Here is a 14,245-nt window from a genome sequence, read left to right on the forward strand (position 1 = left end):
GAGGAAGCGCCCCTGGGACAACCTGGGGAGGAGTGACCCAGTTTCCAGGACCAGGCTGTAGGGACGGGTAGGATAGAATGAAATATGCTCTTATGGAATTATTGCAGGCTGAAATCCTGTAGTGACCCTTTCAGGAAAGCACCCCCCCCAAAATCCTGTTTATGATCCCTGCCCTGGAAATTAAACACTCCCATTGCTTCTCCAATGCTTAATGCCCCTTTAGGGGGATCTGCCATGGGTCTTCTCACCAAGACACTGGAGGAGAAGCATGGGCCCCAGGCAGGGTGGGCTGGCTCAACTCAAACACAGGCAAAGTGGTCTTGGGACAGGGGCTTTACTGGCTTAGTTAGAAGACTGATATTTCATCTGAGGCAACTGGATAGGATGACCACTGAGTGTTGGTAGGAGGCCACAGGCCCCCTTGTCTCTGGCCCAGGCCCTTTCTGCAAATGAGCTGATGGGGTGAGTCAGGGAGGACCCAGTGTCATTCTGCAGGACCCCTTCTGCCTGCTTCCAGACTCCCAACTGGAGGGGAGCTTTACACTGCAGGCGGGAAGCTTCTTCCCAGAACAGAGAAGAGGCTGTTGAGGTTAACAGGGTGACACACACACTCAAGTAACCACCATGTGGCGCGGAGTGTGTGTCCTTCAACCTCCTGGACATGAGCCCACAGCTCCGGCTGACGGCAGCCCCGTGCGGGTGTGCTGTCCACGCTACAGGTGCCCACATGTGTGTGTGGGTGGGGGGGGGGTTGTTCAGAGCTGTTGGGTGGCCTGCCCTCTGCTCTCCTCTCGGGGAAAGGTTACCTGTGTCTCTCTCCACCTCCCTCAACAAAGGTACATGGTCTAAGGTAGCACTGTTCCAAAAACTGGGTCTGAGCTGGTGTGACTTCCCATCCAAAGGGCTTCTGGGTGGGTAGGTGGGTGAGCAGACCAGATGCTTCATAGTTGCTGCCTTTCTAGTCAGCCTGGTGCATAATTCCAGAAAAAGAACGATTCTGTTTTATTTATTTTTAAATATTTATTTATTTCCTTTTGTTGCCCTTGTTTTATTGTAGTTCTTATGGTTGTTGTTGTTATTGATGTTGTCATTGTTGGATAGGGCAGAGAGAAATGGAGAGAGGAGGGAAAGACAGAGAGGGGGAGAGAAAGACAGACACCTGCAGACCTGCTTCACCGCCTGTGAAGTGACTCCCCTGCAGGTGGGGAGCCGGGGCTAGAATTGGGGTCTTTAATCCCAATTCCAGTCCTTGCACTCTGTGCCACGTGCATTTACCCCCTGCGCTAACGCCCGAATCCCAGGACTCTGCTTTATTAAACTTGTCTGCACTCAGGTAAAGTGGTTTGTTTATCCTTTGCACAGCTTTCCTTTAAAATGGAGTGTATGTATGTGTGTGTGTGGGGGGGGGTGTGGAACAGGGGGACTGAAGAGTGAGCATGTGCAGAGTGTGTGTGTGTGTGTGTGTGTGTGTGTGTGTGACAGGGGACTGAGGAGTGAGCATGTGCAGAGTGTGTGTGTGGGGGGGGGGACAGAGGACTGAGGAGTGAGCATGTGCAGTGTGTGTGTGTGTGTGTGTGTGTGTGTGTGTGTGTGTGAGACAGGGGACTGAGGAGTGAGCATGTGCAGAGTGTGTGTGTGTGTGTGTGTGTGTGTGTGTGTGTGTGTGTGTGTGAGACAGGGGACTGAGGAGTGAGCATGTGCAGAGTGTGTGTGTGTGTGTGTATGTGTGTGTGACAGGGGACTGAGGAGTGAGCGTGTGCAGAGTGTGTGTGTGTGTGTGTGACGGGACTGAGGAGTGAGCATGTGCAAAGTGTGTGTGTGGGGGGGACAGGGGACTGAGGAGTGAGCATGTGCAGAGTGTGTGTGTGTGTGTGTGTGTGACAGGGGACTGAGGAGTGAGCATGTGCAAAGTGTGTGTGTGTGTGTGTGTGTGTGTGTGTGTGACGGGACTGAGCATGTACAGTGTGTGTGTGTGTGTGTGTGTGTGTATGACAGGGGACTGAGGAGTGAGCATGTGCAGAGTGTGTGTGTGGGGGGGACAGGGGACTGAGGAGTGAGCATGTGCAGAGTGTGTGTGTGTGTGTGTGTGTGTGTGTGTGTGACAGGGGACTGAGGAGCATGTGCAGAGTGTGTGTGTGTGTGTGTGACAGGGGACTGAGGAGTGAGCATGTGCAGAGTGTGTGTGTGTGTGTGTGTGTGTGTGTGTGTGTGTGACAGGGGGACTGAGGAGTGAGCATGTGCAGAGTGTGTGTGTGTGTGTGTGTGTGTGTGTGTGTGTGAGACACGGGGACTGAGGAGTGAGCATGTGCGGAAATCCATCACCTTGCTTTTCAGTTTCCAGGCAACCATGCAGGATTACAACAGGTCACATGATCTCCCTGCTGCCAGGGAGAAGGGGAAATGGAACACTGTGCTGTAGGGAGACAGGGGCTGGATGTAAGCTAAGGACTCTGGGATTCTTCTCCAGAAATATCATCAACAAGTCGTCAAGGACCAGGTGGCCAGAAAGGACTCCTGGCTTCTCACCATAAGCTTACCCCAGCCTCCCATCAGGTGGAAACATGCCACCAGATAGGAAGTGGGGGTCGGGGTGGAGAGAGGCTTTTTGCCCAAGGTGACCCAGCACCTGGTGTGGAAACTGGGCCCTAGCTGGGGGCTGTTACAGAAGATCCTGTCTCATCCAGGCCCTGCTCTCTGTGTCCAGCTCCCATCCCTCCCTGGGATAAGGGGGAAGCGGGAATGTTTGAGGAGAAAGCTGAGCCTGTGATGATGGGGGGGGGGGGCGGGGGAGGACAGTGTGGGTCAGTGGAGACAGCCTGGAGCCTGGAGGGGAGGACCACCACCTATGAAGACCCAATCTCCACTCCCCCCCCCCTTTTTATTTAAAGTCTCCTCTTTCGGATCATTGTTGATTTTGATTTTGGATGTTCTGATTTTTCTGTCTCCCTCCCCTACACTGTGTATGTGTGTGAGTGTGTGTTTATGTGCATACAACTGTGTAAACAACTGCTGTTGTTTACACTATAGATGCTTCTAAGGCAATTCGTTCTCCTCTGTATACACTTTTGTTCCGATAATAACACCCTCTGTGGCCTGGAACCACAAGGACAGCTTTGCTCTCAGCTCTCTGGGGGTCCCTTAAGGGAGGGGGGGTGTTGGGGGCGGGTGGGTGTGCCCTTGGCCTGGATCCCACATACCAGCATTCCTGAAGGGAAGGCAATTGGACCAGCAATCTGAAGTGGATTGGCTTCCAGTTTCCTCACACCCAGCAGTTGTCTTAAGACAAAGATGAGTCACCAGGCCACCCTCTCTCAGCAGCTCCCCTGGTTAGCCCAGAGGGAGTTGGATGTCATAGGCTGAGGCAGGCCAGGGCTCTATGGCAGCCTGGCCACCTGGGGTAGTGAGTCTAGAGGTGGGCCCTCAGCAGAGAAACAGATATTTGGGGGTGAAAGGTGCCACCTGCCACGGTGCTCAAGAGCTGAGAAGTCCTGTACTGCAGACTGCAAGGACTCTTGTCCCCGTCACAATCTTGTAGGCAAGGAGGTAACTTGTCCCTTCCTATTAAGTGATGAGTGACACACTTCCCTTCTCTTTACTGATGAAAACCTGAACAGAACAACATGGCTGTTGCATGGCTTAGTAGTGGGAGTCCCTGACAGCTGGTGAGAGAGGCATGTGTGTTTCAATAAAGGGTCTGCCATCTATTAAGTTGAACAAAAAGGCATATGAAGAGTAGAGAGTCCATGTCTGCCCTGCCCCCAGCTCTAACGACACCCTCTTCTTCCGTTCACTTCTTGAAACTGATGGCTTTACACGTTTGTATTTTTAAAAATAGTTATTTCTTTATTCCCTTTTGTTGCCCTTGTTTGTTTTTTATTGTTGTTGTAGTTCTTGTTGTTATTGATGTCATCGTCCTTGGCTAGGACAGAGAGAAATGGAGAGAGGATGGGAAGACAGAGAGGGGGAGAGAAAGACAGACACCTGTAGACCTGCTTCACGGCCTGTGAAGCGACTCCCCTGCAGGTGGGGATCCGGGGGCTTGAACCCAGATCCTTATGCTGGTCCTTGCGCTTTGTGCCACCTGTGCTTAACCCGCTGCGCTACCGCCCAACTCCCACGTTTGTATTTTTTTAAGAGGAAGAAAAGTTAAGTATTAGTTCATCCTAGGAAGGATCATTCTGTAACAACAGAAAGAAAAAATGAATACATTTCTGAGTCCATGGCATATTTCCTTTTTTAGTTCGAGTAAGAAGCAAAGGTTGTGCTTCATACGCATTGTTATGGGAAGGCAGAAGAAGAATTCAAAGGTGACAGTGGGTGAAAAGTTTTCAGTCCATTACAAACTAGGGTGTATGGGTCGGGTGGGGGGGTGACATTCCATGTCTTTACGCGTGACATATGGGAGGCTGCCGGAGGCTGGGAAGGGAGCCTGGGTATGCATTAGGTTTGAGTTAGCCAAGGCTGTCAAGGAGGGTTCTGATGGCCAGGCTGGGGTGTGTGGGGGTCATCCTCCAGGGAACGGAGGCATGCTTCCCCCTCCTCCCTTCAACCTGCCCCATCCTCTCCCTGCTCCTCGCACACGCACAGAGCACCACGCTGCAGACCCACGCGGGACACCGCAGGACTACAACTACCTTTCCAGGACTCGAGTTCCCCCCCGGGGGGGGGGGCGGGAACAGACACTCAAACAAACAAACAAACCAAACAACCTCCAATTTGCGGCCGAAAAGCATCTGGTGATAGAGAAAGGGCCAAATGCTGCTTGCTTGCAGTTCTGGCCATGGCCAGATCGCTCCAATACACTGTTGCTCTCCAGAGCTGGGGAGGACGAGGTCGGGCAGGCGAAGAATGAGCGGGGTGGTCGTGGGCGGGGGGGGAGTCTGAGCCCAGACGACGCAGAACTTGAAAGACCCGCGGCGGGGAACGCCCCTGGGGGCCGCGGGGCGCCAGGCGGAGGGTGGAGCGGGGCGGGGAAAGGGTTAACTCGGGAGCCCCGCGTGCGGCGGGGCCGGTCGGGGTCGCTGTCCCTTTAAGGCGGGCGGCGCGGGCCGGCGAGCGCGTCTGTGATTGGCGCGGCGGGATCACTGGCTGCCCCGCCCCGGGTGGAGGGAGGGAGGGGGAGGGGGCTGGGGCTGGAGCCGGCCGCGCTTTGATAAGGTCCTGGCAAGTCGGTAACGAGCCGCGAGCCGGGAAATCGAAATAGCCGCGCTCGGCCATGGATCCCGGGGCCGCCAGGCGACCCGGGCGCCCGTCGCCCCCGCCGAGAGCCCTGCTGTAAAAGGTGGGGGTGGAGGCGCGGCCCCGGCCGAGCCGCTTCAAAGAAAAGCTCCTTTTTTTTCCCTTTTAGGAGGGGGGGCGAGGTGGGCGCGGGCGGCGGGGGCGGGAGGGGGCGCGGCGGCGGCGAGACGCGGCTGGAGGGGGGGCTGCGCGCAGAGCCTCGCGGAGAAGGGGCGGCGGGGGCGCGGGGGGCGGCGCGGGGCGGCGCGGGGCGCGGCGGGCGCGCACCCCCCTGCCAGGACCGTGGCCGGCCGGCCCTTTGAAGCGCTCGGTGGGAGCCGCGGCGCAGTTTCTGGTGGAAGCGCCCGGAGGACACTCGGTGCGCGAGCGGCGGCTGCGAACGGGACCCGCGGGGCTCGCCGGCCGGCCGGGGGCGGAGGCCCGCGCGCAGCTTTTGCATAAAAGGGGGCGGCGGGGGCGCACCGCTTCTCCCCCTCCCACCCGCCTCCCTCCCCGCCGCGGCTCGCTCGAATCCCGGGACTGGGGCGGCGCGCAGCTCCCTCCCACCCCCTCCCCCCATGTTCCCCGACGCCGGGACCGGCCCGGGGGGGCCCGGGGTTGCCGTGGCGAGCCGAGCCGGGGGCCCTGCCCGGGGCGCCTGCGAGCGAGGAGGTCGGGTCGCGGATCGATGGTGAGCGCGGAGGCTGCGGCGGGCGGGCGGGCGGGCGGCCCGCGGCGCTTTGATGTCCCGGGCGGCGCTTTGAAGTTGGCGGCGGCCGGCTATTTCGGGGCGCTCTCCGGGAGGGCGCGGCGGGGCCTGGCGCCCGGCGCTCCCGGGGGCTCCACCGGGCTCCTGCGTGCGCCCCCCGCGCACGGGGACCCCCGTCCTCCTCTGCAGGGGGGGTGGGGGGCCCCGGGCTGGGACTTGTGCAAGTGGCGACGGGCAGGCTGGGGGGTAGGGGGGACCGGGGAGCCGTGCGGAGACCGCCCCCTCCCTCCCTCCCTCCCCGGTGGTCGGATCGCCGTCCCGAGGCCGGAGGCGCGGCGGAGCGTGAGCGCGCGGGGCTGCCTTTGGACGGCGGGATGAAAGGGTGGCGGCGCCCCCCGCCCCCTGCTGCCCCCGCCTCCCCGCCCCGCCTCCGCGCCTCCCCTGCAGCCTCTGGTCCCGGCTTAGGGGCCCCCGGACGCCGGCTGGGGCGCAGTCTGCGCGCTGGAGCCGCCGGAGCCCGGGGCGCCCGCGTCCCCCCGCCCCCTTCCCTGCCCGGGATCCCCGGCCTCCGCGCCCCCCACCCGGCCTCCGCGCCCCCTTTTTTGCGGAGCCGCCGAGCCTCCTCCGCCCGTCGCCATTTCTTTCCGGACGAGGCTGCCGCTCTCCGCGGCTCCGGGGACCGCCCCGCGCCCGGGCCCGGGGTGCTCAGCTGCGGGCGCCTCTCGGGGGGGTCCCACCCGGCGCCGGGCTCCGGACGCGGCCGGTGGGATTCGGACCCGAGGCGGGGCAGGGGGGCGGGGGCCGGGGGCAGGACGGAGATGAGAACTGGGCTCCGAGCCGCCTTCGCCTTCCAGGTAACGGGGCCGCCGCACCTCCCCTCCGCTCCCTGGGCCTCGGTTCCCGGGCGGCCACCGCGCCGCCTGGCGCCCTCCTTGGGCGCGGGGTCCCGGGGCCCTGGGTCGGGGGTTCCTCCCCAGGGTCGTCCCTGCCTTCCTCAGTTTAATTCCTCCCGTGGGGAAAGCGGGTTGCTCAGTGGTTAGATGAAGACTTTTCTCCTTTAGGGAAACAAGATTTAGGGGCGCGGTGGAGTTTGGGGGCTCTTGGCACAGGCCGTGGTAGCTGGAGCCTGTTGGGTGAGATGGGGGGGCGGGGAATGCAGGTCCCCAAGGCTTCTCTGGCTCTCTCAAAGTTAAAGATCAAAGTGTCTTCTGGAGTGAGTCGGTGTCTGTTTTTTTTTTTTGTTTGTTTGTTTGTTTGTTTTCCGGGGTGGGGGGGTGGCTGGAGAGACGAGATGTAGACTTGAGTCCGGTCGCTGGCAGGAGGCGGGGGCGCAGGGAACTTGTCCATGGAGGTGCGGGAGTGGGGGGCTTCCAGATGGGAATTTAGCCCTGTGCTGGGCAGGCTTCTTTTTTTTTGGGGGGTGGTGGTGGTGGTGGTGGTGGTGGTGGTGGTGGTGGTTGTGGTTGTTATTGTTGAGAATCTTAACAATTTTTTAAGGAGTGGAAAAGGTGGGCGGGGGGGGTGTAGAGGGAATATGGGTGTTTGTGTGTGTGTGTTGGGGGGCGGGATGGGAACCAGATGCCACGGAGGGCACGTTTGCAGCTCGAGTTCTCTGGGGGGAGAACCCATTGGGAACACTTCCCGACATGGGTGTCACCTGCACGCTGCCCCGCGGCTCTGCGTCTTTGGATGCTCTCAGGGCAGGGCAGTCGGCTGGCGACCCTGTGAGGGGCAGTGGGAGTGGGCTTGGGTTTGGGGGAGGTTACGGCTTACACCTCTGACGCCCCCTCCGCGCCCACCCCCCCTCACCCCCGGGCTGGGAGCTCAGATTCCACCTTTGAAAAAGCTGCGCCTGATACTTTAGCTGAGCGCCTCGCAGATAGCTGGGTCGCTTGATTTGAATTTGAGGAGTTGAAAAGCCTGTTTACTCTCTTGCTTTGATGTTGGATAGATCTGGTTTTGATTAGATCAATACCCTTCCCCCCTCCCCCCTCCCCTCCCCCCCTCCTCTTCCCTTTCTTTCCAGAAAGGAGGCTCAGATGAGCCCCTGCTGACTTGCGAGAGAAAGAGACCACGCTGATTGCTGAGAGGAACTGGAAGAAGAGGAAGAAGGAAAAAAAAAAAAAAAAAAAAGCTTAAACTCAGTGAGACAGCAACTCCCACACCATGAGCAGCGCTGTGTTGATGGCTCGCCTCCCAGACCCGGGCAGCAGCTTTCGTGAGGATGCCCCGAGGCCCCCCGTTCCGGGGGAAGAAGGGGAGACCCCGTCATGCCAGTCTGGGCTGGGCAAGGGCCAGGTCACCAGGCCCATGCCTGTCTCCTCCAACGCCAGACGCAATGAGGATGGTTTGGGGGAGCCCGAGGGGCGGGCCTCTCCAGATTCCCCTCTGACCCGATGGACCAAGTCCCTGCATTCCCTGTTGGGCGATCAGGATGGTGCTTATCTCTTCCGGACTTTCCTGGAGAGGGAGAAATGCGTGGATACCTTAGACTTCTGGTTTGCCTGCAATGGGTTCAGGCAGATGAACCTGAAGGATACCAAAACTCTCCGTGTAGCCAAAGCGATCTACAAAAGGTACATCGAGAACAACAGCATTGTCTCCAGGCAGCTGAAACCCGCCACCAAGACCTACATCCGAGACGGCATCAAGAAGCAGCAGATCGACTCCGTCATGTTTGACCAGGCGCAGACTGAGGTCCAGTCTGTGATGGAGGACAACGCCTACCAGATGTTCTTGACTTCTGACATATACCTCGAATATGTGCGGAGCGGGGGCGAAAACCCAGCTTACATGGCCCACGGGGGACTGGGCAGCCTGAAGGTGGTGTGCGGCTACCTCCCCACCTTGAACGAAGAGGAAGAGTGGACTTGTGCCGACTTCAAGTGCAAACTCTCACCCACGGTGGTCGGCTTGTCCAGCAAAACCCTGAGGGCTACGGCCAGCGTGAGGTCCACTGAGACTGTGGACAACGGGTACAGGTAAGGCCTCGGCGGGGGCTGGGGTGAGATGGGAGCTTGGCGGCAGATGGGTTGGGTGAGTTCCAGAGGGCAGGTGAGAGGATGAGTGCAGTCTGTGCTCGTGTGTGTGTGTCTGTGTGTGTCTGTGTGTGTGTGTGTGTGTGCGCGCGTGCACACGCGCGCGCGCTGCAGAGGCTGACAGAGGTCTGCGGAGCCCAGCGAGTGCTAGAACCGCTGGCCACCTTCCCTTTGATCCTGTTTGTTGTTTAAAGGGGAGAAAAGTGACCTACCTACGGCGCTCCAGTGCTGACTTCAAACGGTGGCCAGCAGTATTCATTAATGTGGGTTACTTATTATCCGGCACCAATCTTGGAAGGGTTGAGAGAGAGGACAGCAGCAGCTTTTGAAGCCTCTCTGAGTCACCCAATACACTGAGCGCCGGGTTTGGGAAGGGGTCATTCTCCACTAATCAAGAGTGGACTCAGTGTGGCCAGGGAGGCAGCTGGGTTGTATTGGAGGCACCGGAAGTAGGGTGCACCCATTGACCGTGGGGGTAAGTGGGATCTTTTGAACTTTTATGTTAAGATAAGAGCCAGCAATTAGCCTAACAGCTGAATTTGTGGTTTTCTTTGTAGCATTAGATATTCAGCCAGCTAGAAGCCCTTCTAACTTGGGAAGGCTCTGTGACTCTTCCATAGGGAAGGGGACCCTTTCAACTTTTGAGCCTGCTGGTATATTACTAGGTTTGAAATGCTCTCAGCCGTAGAATTAGCCCATGGTGGATTGTCTCACTGCTCAGTCAGTGCCGGTGGAGAAGGGGACTGAGGAGTGCTTCTCCTCTGGTCTTTGAGTTTCAAAGACTAGCAAAGCAACCCTTGAGGGACTAAGCCAAGTCTTTTCGATGCTTGACCTTTGGAGACAACTTTAGAACTTCTGTTAGCATCTGTTTTTTTTCCTTTTTTTTTTTTTTCCACCTCTTGTTTTAAGCCTCTTGTTTCTGACATGTTGGAGGAGCTGTGCTCTGAGCCCTTGATTGCTATGGGAATGGTTTGTCCTGCGCTCTCTCTGTTGTGTGCTTGCTTGTGTGAGGAAAGGCGGCGGGTGGGGGGCCATGATCTGTGGAGCCGGGTCGTCTTTCTGTGGGGTAGGACTTCCAGGTGACCTGCCTTCAGGAAGGAGATGCAGGGGAGCCTGGTCGCAGCCAGGAGAAATCAAGGAACTATTGGTGCGAGAGAAGCGTTTGCTCTCCGGCCACCAGGGGGCACACGTCCAGTCTTGGAACCAGTCTCCCCAGGCTCCAGACATCTGGGCAATCCCTGGGTGCCAACCGCCACTGCCCTTTCCTTTGTTCCTGTATGTGAGCCTCTGGATAAACGTCCGCTGTCCTGGCCCTGGCCTGCCCGGTGGCCGTAGCTGAGACTGCTTGGAGTCTGGATGCTAGGCTGCGTCTCCCTGCGTCTCCCCATGTCAGGACAGAGCACCACCTTTGTAGGTAGCACCAGCATCTTGGTGGTTTGGGGTACAGCCCTCCCCAGACAGGCACCTGCTGGGTTTCTTCCCCTTTGTGGGCAGTAGGCAAAGCCTTCAGCTGGTATATCAACCGGCCTCAAATATGCTGGAGATTGTTCTCGTGGGACTTCAGAGACCCTGGAGGCAGGGGACCAAGGTGTTCTGTGATTCTGCTTACTTTTGGGTGGGGAATGTTAGTAGCAAGCTCCATTGATAGATGACCACACTGCCCCGATTTTTATTATACATTTTCTATGATCTGTATTTATTCGATAGAGATAGCCAGACATTGAGAGGAGGGGGAGAAAGAGAGACAGAGACACCTGCAGAACAGTTTCATCACTTGTAAAGCTCTCTCTCTGCGGGGGGGTGTGTGTGTCGGGGGGATTGAACCTGGGTCCTTGCTCATCATAACTAATGTGTGCTCAACCAGGTGCGCACAACCTGGCTTAATGACACTTTTCGCTAGTCACCCACTTGGTTTCCACACTAGACTCTTGTGTTGCTAAAAGCAGAATATTCCCCCCCGGGCTGCCTAAAGCCTGTGCTGTCATAGTGTTTAAACCACATCCAACTTTTATTGTACCGCGAGAGTATTCAAGTGTCTGTGATGTTTGGGAACTGTCTGTCCTAAATCTCTCAGTGGCCTGTCCAGCACTCAGCTGTGGGCTGGACCCTTTTTTGAACCCCGTGTCTGCACCTGTAAGATGAGAGAGCACCAGCCTCTTCTATTTCTACCACGCAGGTCACTGTTAGGATCTTAAACAATCAGCGTAGAAGCCCTGTGTAAAGAGCGAAGGTTTGGAGCGGATGCGAAAGTATTTGACTAGCAAAAATGACAAGGATGATAGTGGGCAGCCAGGTTGGGATGTCACGTTCACAGAGAGCCTTCTGGGCTTGAGCGCGCGCTCCCTGTGAGCAGGACATGGCCTCCTCCCCATGTTTCAGCTCCCCGCGGGCTGCAGTTGGATGTGCCTTCCCAGTGAGTCCCATGCAGCTTTTGGGGTCTTGTGTAAGTCTGTCTGCTGCTCCCCAAGCCCTCGCTCACAGAGCAGAGGTCCCTGACATCAGTTAGTAGAATGAATGAAAGGGAAGGCAGGAACTGCCCCCCCCCCCCTTCATAAGTTCTTGAGGAGAGAGGTCTGGGTGGCTACATTCCAAAGCCTTGGCCAGGCTGCCAGCCCTGTATTTACCTTGGGGCGGGGCGGGGCGGGGAGTAGAGGGGAGGGGAAGGGGGTGTCTGGCTCAGAGGAGACTCATTCTGAAGGACTTGTTTGTGTCCTTACTGATTTGGTGTCAGGTTTAATATAAATAGTTGGAGCGGAAGAGCAGGAATTATCCTCATGGGGAAGGACTCTGGTTTGCATGTGGTTGAGTGGGAGGCCTGGCCTTTTGATGGTCTCTATAAATAACCCCCAGCAAGAGTCACCTGTTGGTGGCAGCGCGTGTACCCAAACCCCAGCTGGCAGACAGCCTCAGAGCCACAGAGGTGTGCGTGGAGGGGTGATGGGGCCGGGCTCTCAGCCCAGCGTTTTATTTTGAGGCAAGGAGGGGACTTTGGTGCATTCAAGGAGCCTCCCTGTGGGCCACAGGCTTGTGGGTCTCACGTCAACCCAAAGCAGGCCTCAGCTCTCCCATCACCCCCTCTGCTGTGGCCACACTGGTAGTAAGCGGGTGTGTGTGTGTGTGTGTGTGTATGTTACATGGTCCTCTGCTAGCTCCAAGGGCTTCCGGTTCCCTGGTTTTTGTGTGTGTGTGTGTGTGTGTGTGTGTGTGTGTGTGTGTGTGTGTGTGTGTGTGTTACATGGTCCTCTGCTAGCTCCAAGGGCTTCCGGTTCCCTGGTTGTTTTTTTGTGTGTGTGTGTGTGTGTGTGTGTGTTACATGGTCCTCTGCTAGCTCCAAGAACTTCTGGTTCCCTGGTTGTTTTTTGTGTGTGTGTTTGTGTGTGTGTGTGTGTGTTACATGGTCCTCTGCTAGCTCCAAGAACTTCTGGTTCCCTGGTTTTTGTTGTGTGTGTCTGTGTGTGTCTGTGTGTGTGTGCGCGCGCGCGCTACATGGTCCTCTGCTAGCTCCACGGGCTTCCTGTTCCCTGGTTTTGTGTGTGTGTGTGTGTGTGTGTGTGTGTGTGTGTGTGTGTTACATGGTCCTCTGCTAGCTCCAAGGGCTTCCTGTTCCCTGGGTTTGTTTGTGTGTGTGTGTGTGTGTGTGTGTGTGTGTGTGTGTGTGTGTGTGTGTGTGTGTGTTACATGGTCCTCTGCTAGCTCCAAGGGCTTCCGGTTCCCTGGGTTTGTTTTTTTTTTGTGTGTGTGTGTGTGTTTGATGGGCAGGCACAGGAATCAAGCTTGGCTTCCATTATCAAAAGAAAATGATGCCACGGGAAGGGAGAGACACTTTGGAAACACGAGTCTGCATGCAGTTGGGGGAGGGCCGCTCCTGATGGTGGCAGCTCTTTGCGGAGATCCACTTGTCAGTGTTGGCCTCTTTTCACCTGGCTCCGCTCATCGAAAGCCCCCCTTGAGAAGCTAATTTAGAAAATGCTGGTGTGGAGAGAACGTTGCCTCCCTGCCTGGTGTGCTGAGTCTGACTCTGTGAGGCGGCCCTTGGCCCCTGACCACACAGCGGGAGGAGCAGCAAATGCCTTGTAGGCTGCAGTGCTTTGAAAAGGGCCCAGGACGCATGTCTGGTGGGCATTTCTGAGGTGCTTTTTGCTTGACTGGTTCCCCTCTCTGGAGAGGGACCAAGATAAGAGATAAGAGTGGGAGGGGGAGTCCCAGCCTCCGCCACCTGACAGCTGAACTCCTGTTGCAAATGAAGCCTGTGGACACTAGCCAGCACCGACTACCATAGGCCTCTGCTCTCGGGAGGAATTTAAAGTCCTTGTAGCTCAACAGGCTCGAAGAAATAATCAAAGCATCTGGGTACAATTACTGTAGCATGGTCAAGTTTCTTTTCTTTTTAAAGTAATCACAAGAAAACAGCTTTTAATCCCTTTCTTTCTTTCTTTCTTTCTTTCTTTCTTTCTTTCTTTCTTTCTTTCTTAAATGATGTGGTGATTTTGACAAAGTTCTAGGCTCTGGAAAACTGGGTCTCTGTCCCTCCCTCTTCTCCACCCTGCCTCCTTGCCCTGCCTCAGCTTGTTGGGACTTTAGGACTCTGGTGTGGCAGTCAGCTGAGCTAAGAGCAGGCTGGTCCACTAAGGACTGATCGCACAGTGGGCCTCTGTTGTGGAAGGGGAAGGAGGTGACTTTATTTCAGGTTCCATGTGTCCAACAGGATCGCCAGGCTGTCAGGGCCCGTGCTGGGGACTGGGATTCCGTGTACCCTCTTCGCCACTGTTTCTGGGGAGAGGGAGAGAGACGCCTCCTGAGTCATGTTCTCCCTGCAGAGGTTGGATTACAACCCTTCCATCTGGGACATGTTGATGTGTTCATACCACAAAGATAGCAACACCAAAGACATGGGAAGCTATTTAAGGCTCTTAGACATTTTTTTTTCTCTTTCTTTTCTTTTCTTTTCTTTTCCTTTCCTTTCTTTTCTTTTTTTTCTTTCTGATCTCCTGTGCCTCTGAGACAAGTCTTTTCAACCCACCTGATGGACCTGTCTGTCAAGGAGGGTCAGAGAATTCTGGGCTTCTGCCAGGTGGTACCCACTAAGACTCCTGTGATGAGGGCTGAGGTAGCCTTGCCCACAGGATGCTTGTCACCCAATTGAATAGCATAGATGCCTGACATGTGGACCCACCAGTGCTCTGAGAGAGAAAGGAGGGCCCTGGTTTCTTGGGTGGGCTTCCTTCCCCTCTCTTCCACTTCCTTCCCCTCCCTCCCTCCCTCCCTTTCTTTCTTCTTTCTT

The 14,245-nt window shown here is 56.7% G+C and overlaps 1 protein-coding gene across 3 annotated transcripts in view; it reads left to right on the forward strand.

Annotated features, from left to right (window-relative positions):
* The first annotated feature begins 5,140 nt into the window (after positions 1-5,140).
* The window catches only part of AXIN2 (axin 2), a 39,144-nt gene continuing 30,039 nt past the window's right edge, over positions 5,141-14,245 (forward strand). The window contains exons 1-2 of one of the 3 annotated variants that reach the window (XM_060202616.1): positions 5,141-5,281; positions 7,953-8,907. In XM_060202616.1, coding sequence (XP_060058599.1) covers positions 8,093-8,907 — 815 coding nt within the window. In that variant the 5' untranslated portion in view covers positions 5,141-5,281; positions 7,953-8,092. Of the gene's footprint in view, positions 5,282-5,765; positions 5,909-6,651; positions 6,781-7,952; positions 8,908-14,245 lie in introns of those variants that run through there. The other 2 variants (XM_007524310.3, XM_060202615.1) reach the window with 2 other exon arrangements.

The sequence above is a fragment of the Erinaceus europaeus genome, chromosome 12 (genome assembly GCF_950295315.1).
Source record: "Erinaceus europaeus chromosome 12, mEriEur2.1, whole genome shotgun sequence".
In the NCBI taxonomy this organism is placed as follows: Eukaryota; Metazoa; Chordata; class Mammalia; order Eulipotyphla; family Erinaceidae; genus Erinaceus; species Erinaceus europaeus.